General features: G+C 51.1%; 1 protein-coding gene across 3 annotated transcripts; it reads right to left on the bottom strand.

Annotated features, from left to right (window-relative positions):
* Positions 1-8,060: 8,060 nt before the first annotated feature.
* On the bottom strand, positions 8,061-21,201 carry LOC116863101 (COUP transcription factor 2). 3 transcript variants are annotated; one of them, XM_032850604.1, is made up of 3 exons: positions 20,627-21,201; positions 12,336-12,863; positions 8,061-9,530 (listed from the first exon to the last, which is right to left on the bottom strand). In XM_032850604.1, exons 1-3 carry the CDS (start codon positions 20,667-20,669, stop codon positions 9,256-9,258), a joined length of 846 nt encoding a protein of 281 aa, XP_032706495.1. In that variant the 5' UTR covers positions 20,670-21,201; the 3' UTR covers positions 8,061-9,255. The 3 variants fall into 3 exon arrangements, with proteins under 3 accessions (XP_032706495.1, XP_032706494.1, XP_032706496.1); XM_032850603.1 differs by lacking the exon at positions 20,627-21,201 and adding an exon at positions 14,435-15,660; XM_032850605.1 differs by lacking the exon at positions 20,627-21,201 and adding an exon at positions 13,097-13,174.
* Positions 21,202-21,530: the final 329 nt, after the last annotated feature.

Raw genomic sequence — 21,530 nt, 5'->3', positions numbered from 1 at the left:
CATGCAGAATGATCAGGAAAAACAACTTGGGGAGGAAGAAAAAGCACTGTCATTTCCTACTCGGTGGTGCTCCATGACCTTAGGGAAAATGAGGGAGCAGCTTATACCTGGAGGTTGTAGTTTTACACTTTGATTTTAGCAACAAGTATCAAAAGATCTAAACTAATTGATTGTCGAGTTCCTTGGCCCTTCTCCAAAGAGCAATATAGATTTAATTGTATGTTGTTTAAAACTCCATTTCTCGAACAGTGTGAAACATGTAATAAAAGTCATAAACCGTATCGGAGAATTTTTTCCCCCCACAAAGCATAAATACCCAACTGACACTTGGAAATCTTAGCTAATACCCCTAATGGGTTAAAAAAAAAAAAAAAGCCATCTGAGAGAGGTAGCCACATAATAAAATCTAAACTGTTAATCCATTTTAACTCATTCAAAAAAAGAACTTGCGGTTGCGAGAGGCACTTTTTGCCGGGGTCGGGGGGTGGGGGTCGGGGTGAGGAGACCCCACATCAGCATCTGACTTGCTCAAACGCGGTCCATCTAAACCACACTGCCCTAAAGGAAAGCAAGTTCTGGCCTTCCGAAAGACACTAGAAATCTCTCCAGCCTGGGAAACAGAGCTGAAAGTTGCAGCCAGACTGCCTGGCCCGGGCTCCCCTCTCTGTGTCCCCGAGACTGGGAAGCCACTCGGCGGCCGTCGCTCTCCACCGGCCTCGGCCCGGCTTTTCCCGAGGGAGAGGGCGAGCTGGACGCGGGCTGGAGCTCCCCAAAGCTGCGCCACGAAATCGCCCCCGCCCCTCCCCCGCAGCTCCCCGCCCCCAACATTGTCTTCCGCTCTCCCCGACCCCCCAGCGGCTGTTCCATCTAAACCAGCCCTCGCGCCCGCGCCCCCGCCCCCGCCCCTTCCCGAGCCCGGGGCATCTCCGTGAAGAGCAGGGTCCCAGCCACGCCTGCGCTTCGGTCGGAGAGCAGCCACCGCCGCCAAGTTCGAGGCCGCCAGCAAGCTGGCGACTGCGCCGGTTGCGGGCCGTGCCCTGGCGTGGCCATGCGGGCCGGCTGCAGGCGGAGATCTGTAAAAATCCACGTGAGCCGCCCCCTCCTCTTGCTGCCGGCGGCCCCTGACACGGCAGCATTGAAGCCGGCCCGGAGGTCCCCGAGGTCTCCGAGTGTGACAGTACTCAGCATAGCGGGTAGATGGCACAATTTTCTAACATTTAGAGAGAGGAACCCACGCTGGGAGCAATAAGTCCATTTAAAAGCCCTTTATTTAAAAGGAACAAAGATAACTGACAAGCGAAGTACAGAGACATCTCAATGAAATTTCCAAAGAAGAAAGAGAAATCAGAGGCCAAAGCAAATGTGAACCGGGCTTGATAGAACAGGCTAGCACTTTCCTCCTCCTCGAGAAGAAAGATAAAAGACAAAAGGAAAGAGGTGCTGGTCACTGGGGACTGTGTGCCTTAACAATCACAGTCCAAACCAAATTCTAAAAATCCACTGCTACAAAAACTTGAAAATGGCCAGGTGGGCTATGCTGGGGCAGGTGGGAGAGAAGCCAAATCTGCTTAGGAGAAGAGACATGGCAGTCTTGCCTCCTGCCTTGGAGCTTATACGGTAACCTTGGATTACAGCCGCCTCTGCTTTGGGTTGGCGGGATTCAGGGAGCCCAGGGAAGGTGGGTACAACAGGCAACTCGCTCTGGGCACACTGGGGCCTCTCTGAGGGCCTGGGGCCTGAGGTCTCTGTGTTGGAGCTGCCGCCCCTAGAACAGTGCCCAGGGCTGGGCTGCGTGACCAGCGAGGATCCCGTGACCTAAGATTTGGTCAAAGTCAGGGTACTCAAGAGCTCACTTGCAGACTGAAACTGCTACCCCTTCAAAACCAAGAGGGTCAGGAGAGCTCCCACTGATGTCTCCCGGCAAATCCAAGACAGCCCACATCCATCCTGTGATCTAACACGGTCACCACCAGCTTCCCACCTCCAAGCCTCCATTCGAGGTCCCCCACGCAAGCCAGGAGACCTGCAGGCCGAGAGGAGGCAGAGGAGGGGGCAAGAGGCCAGGAGAGGGGCATGGCCCTCTGGTCCTCTCTGCTAGGCGCTGGCCCGGCAGAAAGGGTGAGGCGGCTAGCGCCTGCGGGGGGTCAAATGATTGTATTTGGGTGGGTGCTCGCCGACATATTTGCTGAGTAAACCTCCCTCGCTGTGCTGAAGGCGAATCCCCGTTGATAAATCCATCATTACCGTTTGGATTCAGGGAGGCAGCCGCGCCACTAAATTCATCTTACATTTGTAGCGCTTTAATAGACATTTATTAAATGCTTTTAGAGAGAGGCATGGGGCGCGTGATTACATCCTAGTTATAGACAGAACATAAAGACCCACGTTAACACCCATTTGCAGGAAGGAAGGAAGAGGTGGGGAGGGGGGTAGTGAGGCAGAGGGATAAAGCGAGGAGAGGCAAGGAGAGATGGGGCGGGCGGGGGCACGGAGCCTGGGCATTATTAGCAAAGGCTGCCTGGCAGGGAGCAAGGCAGGAGCCGCAGGAAGTCTCGGGCTGCGGAGCAGAGAGAAGTCCCCCCTCACTTGGCAGTTCCCTGGGCTTCCCCTTCCCTGGAGCCCCCCTCCTCCACCCACTTGGCAGCATGGGGGGCTCCTTTTCTCTCTACCAGGGCACAAGGGAGGTTTGCGCTGCCTCCATCGACCCCCTTCTGTCCCCACCCCCCACCTCTCCTTTACTTAATTCCAGGCCTCTCCAACTGAGACTGCTTGGAACAGCCAAACCAGGAGGAGAGGAGCCTTCTCGCTTCAGGACCCCAAGAGTTCTTTTAAAGCATCCTCTCAATCCCGAAAACAGTAAGCCAGAGAGCTGAGCCAGGCTTCCTTCAGCACAAAACAGTCCCCGCAACCATCAGCCCGATAGCCCCAGTGCTCCAAGGGTTCCTTGGCCTGACTTAGCCATGCCCATGGATCCCTCCTCCTTCCCGCACCAGGGGGGCTCCAGGCCACCTCTGCGCCTCCAGGATCTCGTGCCTGGGGACCTGTCCCGGACTTGTCCAGCATGTGTCCCTCGACCTCAACCTCAGGAGCTGGGCCTGCAGGAACACCTGGGCTTCCTACGGGCCTAAAGCCTTCCTGAGCACCCCCAAGGCCTCTAAAGGCCCAGTAGCCAAGCTCCGTCAGTTCTGCGAGCGCCCTCGCTCCCCTGGGACTTAGCCACCGACCTGGGCCAGGAAGGCAGTGGTCAGGACTCCGGGCCCTCCCTGGCTCTTGGTAAGAACACTTCCGCTATCTCAAAGTTGCCATAAGAAAATAAATACAAGTGACACTGTGCTGGGCCAAAGCTCATTAGTTCGTTGTCCAGGGCTAATAAAGGAACAGAAGCGCAAATTATAGAGTTCAGCTCCAACACACGCTCTGTCACCCGAGATCAGCGTACCGCGAGCCTGATTCCAATTGCTCCGAACTTGCTGCGCAGTTTGCCCCCTCCAACCCCCTCCTCGCGAGCAGGAGGTTGGTGGAAAAATATAGTTCCAAAGGGGGTAATGATCAAGCTTTTCCTCTCGGAAGCCTGCGCCACCTCATTTCCCATCAGTAATCCCAATAAAATTAACGTCGTGGCTGCAATTGAAAAGAGGAGGGCCCGCGACACTCCTGAAATAACACACTTTCCCCCAGCAAAAGGTAAAAAGCAAAACGGCCCTTTGTTCAGCTAATTAACGAAGGCCCAACTCCGAAAGCAGATGTGTTTGCTTAGCTAATCACAAGCATGTTTCTTTCAAGGAACGTCATTTCGAGGGGGCCGCTCCAGGGGATGGGAAAGGGGGACAGAGCACCCCCCCAGGCCCTCTCTGCCTCAGGGGTCTCTCACCCCAGACTAAGATCCAGAGGCTGAAACCAGGCAGCCCATCTCTCACACCTTTCTCCCCCTTGGCCCTATCCCAGAGGCCCAACAGTCACCTCAGAGCTCTACAGAATGCCAGGCCTGCAAAACGCGAGGGGGAAAAAATAATAAAAGTTTTAATGACACAGATGCCATATTAAATGAGGCAGTTTTACAATTCACTTTGAATAGGACGCTAACTTATTACAAGTGTGTTATCAGAAGGACGATAAGATTTATAACTCCAAGAGTGAGCTTTTCGCCTTAATGACAATGGATGTTAAAGGGGAGGAAATCTGTTCTCTATTAGAGATGAGAGTCCCTTCCCTGTTTTCGGGCACTTACAGATGGGTCCAGGAGAGCAGATCCCAAGCCCCTTTGTGTCTCCTTATGAAAAATTCTCTCTTTCCCCTTTGGCTATGAAAACGGGTCTCTTTGCTCAGTGAGCACCTCGCTCAGTTTTGGACCTTGAGAGAGGGCAAAAGAGAGAGAGAGAGCGCGCGCAGACAGGAGACTGGGATGGGGATGGAGGTGAGGGGGTGGGCGAGGTTCTCAGCCCTGCAGTTCTTGCAGCAAAACTATTTCCCTGTCTTTCTTTGCGATACAAAAGATGGCTTTCCCCTAAACCAACACAGTAAGCAAACTTTAAAAAACTGGGGTCCTATTACAAACCAACGCCCAGCACTAACTGCTTTAAAATTACTGCATAATTAGATTTAGTTGAATTTCACCATTAATTAGGCAGCCGCACTGCAGGGAGCCTTTGAAATCTGAGAAAATGGGAAAAATCATCTGAAGCACGTTTTTTAAAACCCAACTTCAATAAATCTTGACGAGGCCCAGAATTCAGAGAGTACCTCGCTCCCCTCCCAGGCGGCTGAGGGTAGGGGTCTCCAGGCCCGGGCAGGGCCTGGAATTGGATGTCAGGGGCGATTCCCCCCATCTGCTGAGAGCTCGGCCTGGGCCCATCCCCTGTCTCTCCAGAGGATCTCCGAAGACCCTCTCTGGGAGGCCAAGTCTGTCCCGGCCGGCCTCGCCCGCTCAAACCTATTAAAGAAAGGGGATCCTCCGGCTGCGGGCGCGCTCCTGCCAGGGGCGCCGTCCACGCAGGCTCACACATTTCTAGGGCCCGCGACCACCCGCCCGGAACCCGCCCTCCGCCGCGGCGCGCCCCCCAGTCAGCCCCCGGCCGGGAAAGCCACCTCTGCGGTAACTTTGACAGGCAAGCAGCAAGTTCTGCCCGCGCCCGGCTGGGTTCGCGGCCCAGCCTCCACCCCCCAGCTGGACCCGGCCCGCACAAACCCCGGCGCAGCCCCTGCATTAATGAGCGCGAGCACTGACCAGGTCTGTAAATACTGGCTTCTCCCTCTCCCCCGATACCATTCAAACATTTCAGATGCTTTGAGGATACAGACTTTTGCTTTTCCTAATTTGGCTCCTGTTGGGAAGGGAGACATGAAATAAACTCGCCTAATTACAAGGGGTGGGGGTGGCAAGAGAGAGAAGGGGATACTGCGTTACCAATATTTCCCCTACGACTTCAGCTTTAATTACAGAACAATCGAGGACCGCACTCACTCGCCAGCAAGAGTTTAAAAGAGGGTTTTCTGCCTGCAGATGGAATGGCCTTTAGCCCCCCCCCCTTTTTTTTCTTTTTGGTAACCAATGTGTTTTCTATTACCCGGCCCTGCCGTGCCTGGCAGCCCGGCGCTCGCGGTGCAATGGGAGACGCCATGTTGGCTCAGCTCATAGGACCAAGTCAAAAGCGAGCTTCGAGGCAGAGTTTCACACGCTCGAGCTCCCCCTGACCGCCCCCCGCCCCGGCCCCCCCCGCCTGTCGCCGCTTCGTGCACATCCAGGGAGTGCAGCTCCGCGCGCCCGGCACCCCGGACTTTCCGGGGGCGCTGGGGGAATCGCCGCCCATGTAAGTGGGGGGCGGGGGCTGGGGGGGGGCAGGCACTTTTCCGCTGCTGCTGCCAACTCCAGGCCCCCGTCCCTGCAAGCCGGCCGGATGCAAACGAAGCGGTCTCCGCGGAACCAGCCCCGGACGTCGTCCGCTAACTTTGAGCCCCAGCCCCTCGCGGCCCGGAGAGGACTAATGCTGAAAGGCCGAGGCAGGGCGACCGCGAGCCGAGCGAACGGGCTACATTCCCAACCTCCCCCCACCCTCCCCTGCTACACACACCCCCAGCTCAGTCTTCCCCCAGGTTTGTTTGAAAGTGGCGAGAAGCAATGATCGCCTCTCTCTCCCCTCGGACTATTGTTGCATTTCGCGTCTAACTGGGTTCTCTCACACCCCCGAGCGCCAAGAGGAGGGAGGGGGAGCGGGCTGGGAAAAGAAATAAAGCGAGCTCAGATCAGATGGAGGAAAAAAAAAAAAAAAAAAAAAGGAAAAAAAAAAAAAAAAACCCAGCAAGGAAAAAGAGACACTTAAAGGGAAAGAGTCGCCATGTTTAGCAGCTTTTTTAAAGATCTCGTCAATTTCACACAGAACGCACTCGCTGGGTCCCAGCCCTCGTCTTTTGTCCAGTTCAGTTGCAGCAAAGATCTTTTGTTCTAACTCAGCGTGAAAAGAAAAACTTTCTTTAAATGCAATAAACTTAAACCAAACTCAAGACTCTAAACAGATCCTCCTCCAGCCACTCTAAACATATACAAGGGGTTTTGTTTTAACCGTTTGAAAAATTTTGGGTCCTGTTTTTCTGCCTTGCAGACCCCAAGCTCATTGCTGAAACTCAGAGTGAGAGAGAGATTTCCAATGACTAGAACACATGCTTAAACCATAATAAAACAGGGACTGTCTTTTGCTTTGAAAATCATAAATTATAATTTAATGCCAATAATAATTTACAACAAATGGCTGTTTACAATAAACTAACACAAAACAAACAAGGAAAGGGGCCTGTGTTTTACTTATTAGAGAAACTTCACACACTCACATGGATAGCACTTGCAAGAGGAGAAAATAAACAACAACCGACAAACCTCGAACTAAAGGTCAGCGATATTCTGCCCTAAGAACATACTTGTATTTATGTATGTATATATCTACAGAAAGAAGCTGGGGGTCAGATGGAGGACTCTGCTAAAATGCACAAATCAGACATTTTTCTGGTCTGCATGTATTGACTGGAACTTAGTTTCAAAGTTTAATACACTTTACAAAATGATCCCTTTTCTTCCATCTCCCCTACCCACCCGCTCTTAAAATTAAACCACAACATAGTGAAGTATGGTGGGGAGGGGATGCTGGAAAGCCTCAATAAGAACAAAATTGGAAGCTCCCACACACTGAGCTTCCTTCAAACCAGGAAAAGGGGGGGGGGATCCAAAACAAAATAGTTACTACTTCCAAATCAGCATACTCTGTAAAGTTTCCTTCCTTCTTTCTTTCTGTTCTTTTTCTTAATTTGGCTTCTAAGGACAAAGGATCCCAAGAGCAGTACAGATTGTATCTACACAATCCGAAATGTCAAAATGTCGATGTGTTTTTATGTACATAACTCCAGTGGAAAAGACTCCTTTGACCTGTGGTCATGCTCTCACAGAATGAACGTAAAGGGGGGAGGGGAAAGGCAGGCCAACGGCAAGTTATCATATATACACTAAAAAACAGACCCTTCAGCACTCTAAGCTACATCACTGAATTTGAAATCCTCTCAACAACCAAGCTAGATGAGAACCACAGAGTATAAACCTACTTAAGGAAAAACTCACTGCAAACAACTGCCTCTATTTACAATGCTGTGATTAGCCTGCTAGAACTGTCTTCCGCTTAACTGTCAGAAATGTACAAAACAGTATTTTTTTCTGATCATAAAATAGATACTGATCTCAAGATTTCTAATACTTTCCACAATACCTTCCCTAAGCAGGCACTTAAGTGTGACAAATATAAGGGCCTTTTTTTCCTGGAAAATCCATTTTTAATTAAAAGGAGGATTAAGTGAATGGGGGTGGTTTACTATATCAGTATGGCACTTCCTAAACCATAGATAAACCATTAACTTCAGCTTCTCCCCCCGACACACCCAAATTAAACAGGCAAATACACTAGTCCACCTTTGAACAAACTGACTGAGGGCAGTAAACAAATGGACCCCCGGGCCCGGCTCAGCGAGAGCTCACAGGGGCTCTTCTCGATGAGAAAGACAGTGAGTGGGGACAGCCAAACAGATTTCAGATATCAAATAATATTTTAATTTCTGAATACTTTCAATTTTCCTTGGAATATAACACACAAAGACTCGACCAAACAGTTCAGTTATTATAACTTTACAGTATACAGAAATGTTGCACTTAAAAAAAAAACCTTCAGTTTTTTTTAAAACACAAACTGTAAACTCTAAGATACTGAATCAATCACGTTACCTATAAGTGCCAACAGTGTTATTTTGTCATGCTGATTTCAATGGTATTTTTTAAAAAGGGAAAATATCAACAATTATAATACAAAGGGTTTGCAAATATACAAACAGATATAGGATTTTCGTAACAATTCAAGAACTAAGCGGGACCCAATTCAAATTACAAAAGTTCACTTTTTATTCAAAACCTCAGCATGTGTCTTGGACACATTCCTTGGCTGCCAATAAATTCCACAGTTCATTCTCTTTCTTAAAATATTTTTAAAAAGCTAGGTTTGTCATGGTGTCTTTTTTTGGGGGGGGCAGGGTGGGGAAGTTAAGTGTATGTGGTTCCTCTAGTTCTCAAATTAAGAGTGCTCAACTTCGCCTAAAATTTTTGGTCACCACTTCTAAGTGCGTTTCCATCATCTCTGAGTTGCCTTTTAAAGTTTTATGTCTTCCTATGATATTTTCATGGACTCAGTTTTAATTCTTGCAGAACATATATTTTAAGGATACACAGTTTTTAAGAAGCCAAGATTATATCAAAACTTATTATAGAACCACAGAATAAACTGGTTTGGAACCAGAAAAGTACAAAAAAGAACAGCTAGAGGTACATAGACACAGGACAATTAATAATTTGGAAAAAAAAAAAAAAAAGACTTACTTTCTCCATTCTGCTAATTTTCTCCCAATCTCCTTAAATGCACTTTTAGCAATATTTTTCAAAAATTTACCAAAAAAAGAAAAAGACTAATTTCCTTTTTATACAAAAATGATAAGTAGCAAGTTGCTCTGACCGACACAGGAGTTTTTTTTTTTTTAATGCATTCTGTAAAAGTTCATTTGACAGTCTTTTTTTTTTTGAAATTCACAGTCCATTAAATTCTTCCCCTCTCTTCTTTTAGCAAACTTGTAACATCCTTTTATATCCTTTCTTAACAGAAGGAATTTAAGCAAACAAACCAGTCTTTTGCCTTTTCTTTCTCTGTTTCTCTGCCCCTTCTTATTTTGATTTATTATTTATTGAATTGCCATATACGGCCAGTTAAAACTACTGCCGGACAGTAACATATCCCGGATGAGGGTTTCGATGGGGGTTTTACCTACCAAACGGACGAAAAACAATTGCTCTATGACTGAGGAGGAGACCGTGCGGAGGGAAGGGAGGCGAAGCAAAAGCTTTCCAAATCGCGTTGGTTGATTGGGGTACTGGCTCCTAACGTATTCTTCCAAAGCACACTGGGACTTTTCCTGCAAGCTTTCCACATGGGCTACATCAGAGAGACCACAGGCATCTGGAAGAAAGTTAAAAAAAAGAAGAAGAAGAAGAAGAAGAAGGGGAAGGAGAAGGAGAAGAAGAATTCAGTCATCAGATTAAGAGGTCTGAAAAGGGTCACATGAGGTGTGTGTACAGGGCTGTCAAACTGCCCCGACCGGAGTTGGAGCAAATGCCTCTGTGCTAAAAACCTGGGCGAAGGGGAGCGGGGTGGTGGTGGTGGAGAGAGCAGGAGATGATCCTGGGGTATTTGCTCTAACGTCAAACACAAGCTCACTGCACTGCAGGCTTTCACTCTCTCAGTCCTCAGGCTGGGTCCCTGGGAGGCCCCAAGCAAAGTGCATTGGGTGAAATCTGGCTCAAGTCAGTAAACAGACAGACAAACAGATGAAACCAAAACTGCCAGGGCTCCTCCCCCTCCTCGTCTGTAAATAATAGTTTGGCTTATAATTATATAGTTGGGGGGGGGAGGGCAACAACCTGGCCCAGCCTCTAGTAATGGCGTCCACGACCCAGCCTCAGATTCTCCCCAAAGAGGGCGACTCATTTTTCTCCAGTCTTTGAAACTGATTTAAGTGGCCCTTTAAAACTGATCTTGTCAGTATAGCCCTATTGAAGGGCAGCCATGCAAACTGTGATCTCTCTGTTCATTTGAGCTGTTTCTTTCCCCCCTTTTCTTCTCTCTCCCTTTTTCTCTCACCCCATTTATTTATTTATTTATTTATTTATTTATTTATTTATTTATTTATAAAACCCAGGTCCGTCCAAGAAGAAACCCCTCCCCTGTTATCTTCAGGAAAACACTTTTCTCTTTCGGATATGTGAAAAATACAATAAGTGCCTTTGAAATGAGAGGCTTCTCAGTGAAGGCGGTACAGGTTGTGACCTGACCTTTTTGGGCTCCCTAGACAAGACTGGGGTGAACACATGCATATTGTGAATCCTTAAAACAGACATCTGAAAACGACCGCCACTACCTCCACCCCAAGAACCAGAACACATATGCAATTTCCTCCTGTGTGCATCTAGGACTCCACACGTAAAGAATGCATAGGTGTCTGTGGTCAGGAATTAAAAGATCTGTTTGCACAGGACTCCCTCCCTCTGCATTGGTACACTGTGTGTCTCCCTATGAATCAGATAAGAGGGACCTTTATCTCTTTGTGAGGTGATGTGCATTCTCCACACAGGCCTCTCTACATTTTGCAAATAGTAATAAATTAAACTGTTACGACAGTATCAGGCATTTCTTTCCTTGAAAGACCAAGGGTAAGGTTGAGAGATAACAATGATATTGAGAAATTAACAACACCCCCATCATCTGGGCTCGTGGGCTGGATGTAGTAGGGTTGTGGGATGGGGGTGAAGGTGGTTGTGGGGTATGGGAATATCCTGCCTGCACATTTGCATCCGGCAAATGTTCTAGTTATGACAGTTCCCCTGAGAAAAATACTCCAGATCCAAGCCTCTCTCCACACAGCTTTTCCTCGCCCAGACACTGCCCTTTCATTAGTTACCTAAGGACTTTCAAAGGCAGAATTTGGGGTGGCTGTTGGGGGGGGGGTGATGTGTGAGAAACAGCAAGGTATAACAGACAGCAGGTTAAGGGCTCAGAACCCTGCCATCGATTGAGCTAATGACTTGGGCCCCTAGATTTCCTTCAAACAATAAAGAAGAGATTGTGGATCTTTTTGTCTGCCACAGGAACTACTCAGCACTCCCAGAGTCCAGATTACAAGCTGTAAAAACTGCAGTTTCTAGGTTCCAAGCCCTACCAACACCCCAATGTTTGTTATTCTGAATTGGGAACCCCTCTCCCCTCTCAGGCATGACAAAGGGATCAGCTGACAATTTAGACCCAGAAGGCGGAGGGGGTGATTTCCACCCACCTGGTAGGCTGAACTCAGCCTGGAGGCAGCCAAAAGGCTCAGGTGTGGCCCAAAGTGGAAAGCCAGACACCTTCAAAAATCATTTGGCCTCAAGAGTTAATTAATATTAGATCTATTACTCACACAGGTTAAACTACCTACAAACTAATTAGATTTCACAATGTAGTCAATGATGGTTTTATATCTCTGGCAACATTCATATCCAGCCCCAGTTGGCATACACTTTGGGTTGTTTGAAAATTGCCTTAAGTGTTTGCCTGGGCAGAGGAAGCAGGAGGGCAGAGTGTTCCAGCCCTCGCAGACATTCTGGACACTTACGATGGCCCCTTTCTTTCTCTTGCCCCTTCCTGACAGCTCTTCCTCCTCTCCTGGCAGTCTGCATTGTTTTAATAAGAATATGATTTTGAAAATTGTTGCCCTCAGGTTGGATTTGCCTGGAGCTCCATCTCCTACTGAGTTAGCAGACAAACTTTTCCCCTGCAGGGGCAAACTTTCCCCTGCAGAGATGATGCCAGGACCGCTCCAGTGCCCAGAGGCATCTCTTAGAGGCTCAGCCAGGGTGACAGAAAAAGAGCCCTGGGGTAGGGGAGACCGCACAGGCCCAGCTGGCCCAGAAGGCGGGGGGGCTAAGGGAGGGAGCAGGAGCATGCATCCCAGCCTGGCAGGCTCAAGAGGCTTTCCCATGGCCCATTTTGAGAGCCTGTGTCTGGAGCAGTCTTCCTGAAGTCCAGCCTTCCTCTCTTGTCCCCTGGACAGGCCTGGTGAGGCCCAGCACCTACACAGAGTTCCCACTCCCAAGTTTGCTCTCAACAGTTTGGCCTTTCAAGGGGGTGGAGGTGGGGGGAGGCTGGGCCCAGGCTGGGGACTCCCAAGTTCTCTGGTCCCTAACTCTGAGCTAGAAGTCCTTGGACTGAGAGGGCAGGGCTCCTTCCTACCTGAGGTGAACAGGACTATGGCCTTGAGACAGCTGTACTCGGCGGAGTCGACGTGCAGTGCTTTGAGCTTCTCCACTTGCTCTTGGAAGATCCGTATGTGGTCCATAAAGGCGACCACTCGGTCGGCGGACATGGGTGAGGCGTGTAGGCCGGCGGCGGCCAGGAGCGGGGCGACGTGGAGGGGCATGGAGCACTGGGCTGCATTGAGCACGAACAGCTCGCTCCAGGTGAGGCGAAGCAGGGCCACCTGGTCGGTGATCTGCAGGTCAGGGAAGAAGGGGATGTTCCGGGCCCACTCGACGGCGCTGAAGAGCATCCGCGCGGCCAGTTCGCAAATGTTCTCGATGCCCATGATGTTGTTGGGCTGCATGCACTGACTGCCGAAGCGCGACGTGGGGTAGGGCTCGGCGCGCAGCAGCAGAGAAATATATCCGGACAGGTACGAGTGGCAGTTGAGAGGGTCCCCGTTGGTGAGCGCAAACTGCCCGTGGGTTGGCTGGGTGGGCGGCATCCGGCCCCTCTGCACCGCTGCGGGGAGGAAAGGAGACACCCCGCAGTTAATGACCAGCCTCGTCCCCCAGCTCGGTCCGCCCCGGCCCGACCCCCACCTGACCCAGACCCCCGCGCCGCGCCACAACCGGCAGGCCTGCCCCTCTCCCCGGCGCGCCAGGGCCACAGACCTGGAAGTCGCCGGGAGCCCGGCAGCGCTGCTCTCAAACCACCACCCAAACAGGCTCCGGCGGCCAGAGCGGCACACTTGCCTCCGAGGCCCGCTCGGGGCTGGGCCGCCGAGGACCCAGAATTGACCGCTTTGCCTCGGGGTCCCCGGCACTGGGGGCGGGAGGTAGCGTTCTGGGGGCATCTTTCTTCTTTACTGCTAAACAGCTGATATTTCTTATTGATTGGAGGAGAGGGAGCGGGAGGGGCAAGTCGGGGGGGGGGAGGGTGAGACGCTTTTGCAGAAAGACACCAGGGTTCACCCCAGACGGCCTGCGGCCACCCCGGAACAACTCTCCCCCAAACCCCGCAGCCCCAGCCCGGCGGGGAACCCCCGGTGAGAGACGAGCGGAAAGCCGAGGTCTGGCGGCAGCCTAATCAGTGTGCTCGAAGAAAGAGACGGAGGGAGAGGGCGGAGAGAGAGGCCGGCCGAGGCGAGAGGAAGCCGGGGAGAGGCGGGGAGCAGGCGGCCGGCGCCGGCGCAGCCCGGGCAGGGCCCGAGAGGGCCGGGGAGAGCTGGCGAGGCTGGGGCTCGGGCTGTTATCTGACGCCGGACCGGGAGAGTCGCTCTCGCAGAAACACAAAGAAAGCCCGGCGTTCGCTCGCCCTAGCCCGGAGCCCGCGCCCGGCGCCGAGCGCGCCATTGGCCGAGCACTGCTCACGGCGCTCGGCGAATTTTATATCACAAAGACCCAACTCGCGCAGAGCGAAAGCAGCCGCCGAGGGCCCCTCGCCCACCCTTCCCTGCTCCCTAGCGCGCTCTCCTCCTTTCAAAAGTGAAAGGAAAAAAAGAAAACAGAGGTTTTTTTTTTTTTTTAGCAGAATGTTAATCCACGGAGGGTCACATGAGCGCTGCCCGGGCAGCAGCGTTAATACGGCGAAGTGCATAAAATTGCCATTTGTAATTTGAACCTCCTGTACAAAAGTACAATCTCAGGTTGGTTTTTTTTTTTTTTTTTGGGGAGGGGGGGGGGGGGGGGGAGGGGGGGGGGGGAGGAGGGACATATGTTGAACATGCAGGAAAAACAAGGGGAGAGAGAGAGAGGGGAAAGGCAGAGAAGTAAACCAGGCTTTGAAACAACAACAGACAACACCCCATCCCTCGTAGAAAGGTGAACTCGAATGAACTCGGAATCAATGCAAAGAAAATGAAACAGCCCGAAGAGAAAGTAGAGGAGGAAATCAGTCGGCCAAAGCATGCGGATTTGGGGGTCTGGGTTCCAGTGCAGAACTTGTTTCTAGTATAAAACCCCTTTCAACTGCAATACGAAGAGAAGAGCTTGGGGCTTCTGCGTCCTTACCCAGAGCAGGCTAGCCAAACGCACCCAGGGCCCCGGGACCCCAGGCGAGGGGGGGGGTGGGGAGAAATGAGAGGCCGATACCTTCCCGTCTCATGCCCACTTTGAGGCACTTTTTGAGGCGGCAGTACTGGCACTGGTTGCGGTGGTGCTGGTCGATGGGACAGTTCCGGTTGGCGCGGCACGTGTAGCTCAGGTTCCTCCGCACGCTGCGCTTGAAGAAGCTCTTGCAGCCCTCGCACGTGAACTGGCCGTAGTGCTTGCCGCTTGACTTGTCCCCGCACACCACGCACTCGATGTGTTGCTGCTGCTGCTGCTTGTCGCCGCCCGGGCCGCCGGGGCCGCCCTGGCCACCGGCCGCCGTCTGGGCCGGCGTGCTGGCCGGGCCCCCTTGGCCCGGCGTCTGTGGTGTGTGCGGGGCGCCGGGCGGCGGGCCGGGCACAGGAGGCGCCTGCGAGGCCTGGCTACCCTGCGAGCCGGGCACCTCGTCCTGGGGGTCGCGCCACGTGCTGACTACCATTGCCATATCTATGGGGGCCGCGTCCGGACTTCCTGCTCCCCTGGCTGCGGGCGGCGGCGGCTCCCGGGTCTCGGGCTCCGGCGCGCCGCCTTTTGTGTGTGCGAGGGTGCGAGAGGGCGCGGGAGGGCGCCCCGGGTGGCTCGGGGGCTGGTTGGTTGAGGTTGATTAGTTTTTCCTTTTTTGTTTCTGCTTTTGCAAAGTTTTGTCGATGGCTTGTCTGGCCCGGTGTGTTTGTTTTGTTTGTTTCCCTCGGCTCAGCTTTGTTGGTTTCGGGGGGCTTTCCGCCGGGAGGGGAGGAGAAGGGGCCAGGGGAGAGAGAGTGGGAGCAGAACGTGGAGAGAGAGGGAGGGGAGGGAGAGCTGCAAGTCGATTGTCTGGCTTCAAGACAGAAGTAGGAGGCAAAAAAAAAAAAAAAAAAAAAATCTCTCCAAAGATCTCGCTCGCTCTCACTCTCTCCCTCCCTCTCTCGTTCACTCTCTCGCTCTCAGAGCTGGTGTGCCGAGGAGTTGGAGTAGGAGGAGGAAGAGGAGGAGGAAGAGGAGGAGGAGAGGCGACTGTCCGGGGGCCAAGTCCAGGGCAGCCCACAGTCAGCCATTCAGGAAAGCCATCGAAATCAGGAGGACTGGGAGAGCGGAGGCGCCGGTCGCGGGCGCGCCCAGAAAGCCGGGCAGGCCGGGGCGGAGGCCGGCGGCCCGCGGAGTGGCCGGAGCGCTGCCCGGGTCCGGGGGAATCAGCATGAAAGTGGTCCGCGTCCGGCGCTGCGCGGCGTCGTCCTGGCGCTGGGCCGCCGCCTGCCACGGGCGCCTGGCGCGCGCCTCGCTCGCTCTGGCCGCCGCCGCCCGCTTTCGCCGGATGGAGGCCGCTCGCTGCTCCCTGCGGGCCGCCCGGGCCGCCGCCGCCGCCGGAGCCGCCGCCGCCGCCGCCGAAGCCGCCGGGTCGGGCCCGGAGCCGCCGCGTCTAGCGCCGCCGCCGCCGCTGAAGCCGCTGCTGCCGCTGCTGCCGCCGCCGGAGCCGCTGCTGCTGCTGCCGCCGCCGCCTCACACACATAGGGAAAGAGTCAACTCGCCGGCGGCGGGGGAGAAATGATAAAAGAGAGAGAGGAGGGCAGATCACCACCTAGAAGCACATCCTTCGTGCGCAGAGGGGGGAGAAAAAGACGGAGAGAAAGAATGAAAGAAGGGAAAAAAGGCAGCACGGCACCCGGAGAAAGGAGGCAACTCGGGGAGAGGAGGAGGAGGAGAAGAAAACACACACGCGCGCACGCACACACACACCGCGGAGAGAAAAGAACAGAGAATCAAAGTGATCAAATATGCTAAAAAGGGGGGCGCGGGAGGGAATGCGATTTATAGGCGCCGGGGCTGGCAGAAGTGGCTTCTCCGCGATCAGCTCACTGAGCTCTCTATATAGTGAACTTTGACACGACTGCTGCAACTTAGCGCACGTTGCCATGGTGACGGCGCGCCTTATAAGGCAGCAGCCGGGGTTGGCCTGGCCAGGCGCGCGCGCGCCGCCCCCTCGTCGTCATTGGCCGGAGCGCGGCGGCCCCGCCATGGCGGCCGCGAGCTCAGCCCGGTCCTAGCGCGAGCGGCGTAGCAGCAGCGGCGCGGGGAGCGCAGGGGGCCAAGGGGGGCGGGGAGGGGGCGGCCGCGCCGCCACCACCGCCAGGCGGGGGATGGGCCCGGGCCGGCCCCGGGCACGCGGCCCCCGAGCTCTCTGCACCCCGCACCGGAGGTTTCCGCCCCAGCGGGGAGAGGAGCGCGGCGCGCACACACAACGCCTCTTAAAGGCTCCGCGAGAGGCTTTGGATGGAATCGAGGACTTCGCCTCCCGCAACTTGGCGATGCCACGAAATCCGTCGCTCGCGCACCACCCGGGACTCCCGGCGCATCTTTGTGCCCACAATGCCAGAGAAAGAGAAAAGTTCCCCGGTTTCTTTGCAGAGGGGTAGCGGGTAGGGGGCAGGAAGGTGCCGGGAACCGAGCTTGGAGACCTTTACCAAACGAAAGATTTGGTCAAATCCGGGTGATGGTAGACCCTTCTCGTAATCGACTCTGATCTCTTGCTTGGTTTCGTGGCTTATTTCTTTTTTCCCTTTTCGAGGAAAAAAAGCCATTTAGCGCCTATCTTTTCCTTGTAGGGTTAACATTTCCCAGGTATGTGGCCTGACATTTTAATTGCTCAAATAAAGCATCTCGGATGCTGAGAAGCACAAGTAGACTTCATCTCATTGTCATGACGCAATTAAAATCAATTTTTCTCAACTTTATCCTCTCTCATTAGTTATAGCTAACTCACAGCCCAGCGTCCTGCCACACACCCAGTCATGGAGAGAGGTGAATAGAACGTTCTGCGCGCTGATGGACAAGCGGAAGCAGCTTCCCAGGCTCCCCTGTGCCTACCCTCTGTACACACATGTAAGCGCACATGTATCAGATGCACATTTGTCAATGTACACAGACAAAGACTTCAGCGACTGTGCTTCTAGGTCATGGAACAGTTGAGTACAAACTTCATTGTTCCTCAAGTTCCTTTTAAGCATCCATATAGTCATTAAAACACAACCAGAGATTCTGCTCCAAATTGGGAATAATACCAAGCACAGCTCACAAAAACCACACACACGCCATGGTCTATCTCAAGAGATTCACTGCAGTAAGAACAACTTCATAGCCTGAGCCATTCCGCTCAGTGTGCTAAAGTCATCAACATGGATGTGTCTCTGGATTCCAGAGTGTTTGGTTTTAAACATCAAACAGCTAGAATTGCCCCCACAGAATACACTATATTTCAACGCAGTAGCCTTTTGGTTTGCTTGTGAGAAGTTAGTGAATTGTGATTGTTCAACATTTATGGAACAAAATTTTGACACCATCATACACATTTTTGCACCAAGAAAAACCATAATCTGGGAAGCCAACCAGGTTTATGAACAATTAAAATATTTGACATAAAACACACTGAGCTTCAGGAAACATGAACACATATAAAGGCTAAATTAATGACCACAGGAAGGCATCCTTGATAGTTCACAAAAATCGACGAGATAAAAGATTTAAAAAAACAACATAAACCAGACATATAATTGACCTGTGCTGGTGTGCATTTTGCACTCAATACCCTTTACACACAGACAGAATACAAGATAGGTACTAAGTGAAGATGTAGGCAGACAGGGGCTAGTTTTTAGGGAAGGAGAAACACCCCCCCCCCTTACACTTCATTCCTGAAGCCTTCTTAGCCCCCCTCACCCCATCTCCGCTGAATCACGTATTTCACAAAAGCTGCAGGTGCTGGGATTATTTGAAAGTTGTAAAAAAAAAAAAACATAGTGGACACTGAACTATCATAAACCTGGTGTGTAATGAGATTGCCACAGAGAGAAGCAGGCTGAGAATTTCAGGTTGATTAGAGACACAATATAACTTTCTCTTAAAGAGGACAGAAGGATGGAAAATAAATCATTTCAGAGAAGGTGGTTTTTTTTTTTCCCCTTCCCTTACAATCCCTATGATTCAAGGGATTGCCTAATGCTACAAATGCCAGTAGATTAGGGGCAAACTCAACAGAGATGTGGTGGGGCTGTGTTGAAATAGGAAATCTAATGGGCATACCCATCTCAGTTTAATAGAAGATGGGAATAATTGTAGGGAAATCTTAATCTCTCCTTTTGAGTGCAGACACTTCCATAGCAAGATCACCTTTTACAGAAGTGAAGTGGGAAGTTTTTGAGGAGAAAAAGCTTCCACGGTACACTTAGAGATTTTTGGTATTTGAAGTGCGCTCTGATGGCCTCAGATTTAAAATGAAGAATTTCCTCATCTCTTACAGAACTGAATCCTGCTACACACATGACCACAGGGCTGACATGAAATCAGAGGTATTTCACTCTGCATTTTAGGATTCATTCAGTTCTGGGAATGCTACTAAAATTCCAAATAAATAAATAAATGACCCTATCAATTATAGTTAATTTTACTGCATACAAGAAGAGAAAGACTGCAGACTGAGGGAAAAAGGGGGGGGGAATATTTTAAAATGTCTTCTTCAGAGATGCTCATTTCCCTTGAATAAACAGCTCTAAGACTAACAGATAAATATCAATATGTCGTGTTCAAAAAAAAAAAAAAAGTCCAGCCCAGTCTTTTATTGTAGATGTAAATTTATTTTAATGAGAGGAATGGCAAGCTTTAATTTGGCCGGAGAAAGTTGGAAAAACATTTGTTTTACTCTGGTGAAAAAAGAAAAAAAAAAAGAAAAGAAAAGTAAACCCACCCAGGAATATGATTTTCTTGCAGAAAGTGGTCTGACGGCTGTAATTCTCCACAAATTAAATCACAATATGAATACAGACCCCAGCAAATGCCGAGTTTAGCTCTGAACTCAGTAGAAACCAGTTCTGTCCACCAGGATTCATTGAATTCCTCCTTTCCCTCAATCTAGTCCGTGTGTGTTTTTCTCTTCCACCACACTGGAGCTCCATGAATAGGGAAAGGGGCTTCCATTGTGTCCCTCTGAACTTCCAAGTCAATGCAATTTTTAACCACTGGCTTGTGGTACTTTGAAAATCACCAGGGGCTGTCAGAGTTGGGTCCTCTGAAAAATTTACAGTGCTAAATCAGAGCATATGCTGGGAGGGAAAAAATTGCTTAAGATTGGAGCAAGTACAGTATCTGTCTGCCCCCTAGTGTAAGAGTCCTCGCTGCCTAAAATTCAACTTTAAAAGAAAAGGAGCTCTTAAAGGGAAACGACTTTGAGCTCACGTAGGCATAGCAGAATGAAAGTTCTGTACATTTTAATCTAAATAATTCTTCCGGATTTAAAATTAATTGGCTCTGGCTTGGTTGGACCGGACTCGGATCTCGCCACCTCTGCGCTTCCCGAGTCACTGGCGGAGAGGTGATGATTTTTTTTTTTTCCCCCTGAACTGGGTTTATGTGCGTCCCCCCTCACCCCCTCCTCTCTTTTTCTTTCTCTGTCTCTGTCGTCTCTCTCGCTGGCTTTTTAAAAATGAGGAACCGTTCCTTGAACGTTCTGGACAGAGCACAGAATTGCTTCTTAAGTCAGCCCGACGCGGTTGCAATAGACAGCAAAAAGGTAAACGTTTGCCTGAAATCCGCACGCCAGCTCCACCACCCCGCCCGATGGTGAGTACCCTTCTCGTCGCGATTCTCCTCCTAGCTTTTACCGAGCGCTCTTCTCCCCGAGCCGCGGCCGAGGGCGCCGGGCAGAGCTTTCCTCCCTCCCTGCCTGGCTGGCTGTCAGTTGCACAAGGTTGCAAAATAAAGCGCAGAGGCAAATCGAACAGTAAATTCTGATACTTAGTGCGAGCCTCGCAGCTCCTTTGCTAGAAAAACCGAGTCGTCTGTTGCTTGGAAAAACACGCTTATAGAACTGGCTTTTAGTTTGCTCTATCGAAGGAAATGAGTTTGAGGAGACAGGACGAGGAGACGGGGAGGCACCGCAGTCTTTACGCTTCGGTTTAATCATATTTTGGCAGCTTTGCAATTGTATTTTCCCCCCTCTTCCCCCCCTCCACCACCTCTCCTATCACACACATGTAATAAAATATGGCAATGCATTTAATTGATGCCCCCCCTCCCCAAACCCCTGAAACCACAGTCCTAGGCATTTCATACACGTTAGCAAACCGATATTTTGAAAAGCCCCAAGTCATCCCCAGCCCCACACAGCACAAGGAAAAAAAAGTGAGAAAGGAGAGAGAGAGAGAAAAAAAATACTGTAAGTAAACATACCAAAACCATATTTGCCTTGTTCAAGGTCCCAAACCGCTTGCATCTTCCTTCTAAACTGGAATAACTCTCCTTTAGTTTGGCGGGTGAAATAAACGCTTTGTTGGCCCCCTGAAAAGATGTGTCTTTGATAATTAAAGAGAATCTCCTCCTCGGTGTTTATCTAAGCGATTGTGCAAACTGATAAAAAGTAGGCACTAGCCTGCAGGGAAAAAGAGGAAAGGTGAAGGGAGAGATCTTCCACCTTAAGGAAGTGCTTCCCCATGTATTAGGCGTTCTCAGCCTTGGAAAACCCTGCACACTAACTTTAGAGAGACGAGGTTTCAGGGAGCTTTGTACATAGCTGCTGAGGAATGCAAGCCTCGCCTTTAAGAAAAAAAACCCCAAACCGTAGGTAGGAGATGTCTGGAGTGATCCTTGTCTCTCATCTCATTCCTTAGAAGGAAGAGTGCGTTGTTACACCTTGTTTGGGGCTGGAAAGACGAGACTTTAAAAACACCCGTCCAATTGAAAAAAATCTCCTAACTTAATGAGTTTAGTCGGAGGCTGGAGCAAAACGGCTCAGCCGCAGCAGAAAACCGCCAACAACTATAGGCGATATTGCAAAGCAAGACGACCCGAGACACAGCCAAATTCCACTGTTTGGGGTCGAGAGGGATGGAGGCTAATCCTAAAGCAAGTTGGGAAAAAAACAGAGGTGGGAGAGGAGGGGGAAAAAGCAGCAGCCTAGCAGCCTGGCAGACAGGCTCCCCTCACCCTGGATCAGAGATGGAACTTGAAACAGGAGGGCAACATTTTTCCTAGGAATCCTCATTTTTTTACTTTTAACTCAGGTCCCCCCAAGTGATTTTTCCCTCTCCCCTGCAGATCCGTGCCCCCCTTTTCCAGTCTCCATTCTAGAACTTTC

This window comes from Lontra canadensis, unplaced genomic scaffold (genome assembly GCF_010015895.1).
Source record: "Lontra canadensis isolate GAN:19392208 unplaced genomic scaffold, GSC_riverotter_1.0 scaffold526, whole genome shotgun sequence".
Taxonomy (NCBI): domain Eukaryota; kingdom Metazoa; phylum Chordata; class Mammalia; order Carnivora; family Mustelidae; genus Lontra; species Lontra canadensis.
Note: the sequence above shows the minus strand (reverse complement) of the source record. Positions and strands in the feature narration are given on the sequence as shown.

Bases quoted from the DNA above. Each gene is read 5' to 3' on its own strand.
- LOC116863101 (XM_032850603.1), bottom strand. From the start codon at position 14,876: ATGGCAATGGTAGTCAGCACGTGGCGCGACCCCCAGGACGAGGTGCCC. The intron at 12,864-14,434 runs GTATCGGCCTCT...TCCTCCCCGCAG, and splicing joins AGTGGGCATGAGACGGGAAG to CGGTGCAGAGGGGCCGGATG. The intron at 9,531-12,335 runs GTAGGAAGGAGC...ACTTTCTTCCAG, and splicing joins CATAGTCCTGTTCACCTCAG to ATGCCTGTGGTCTCTCTGAT.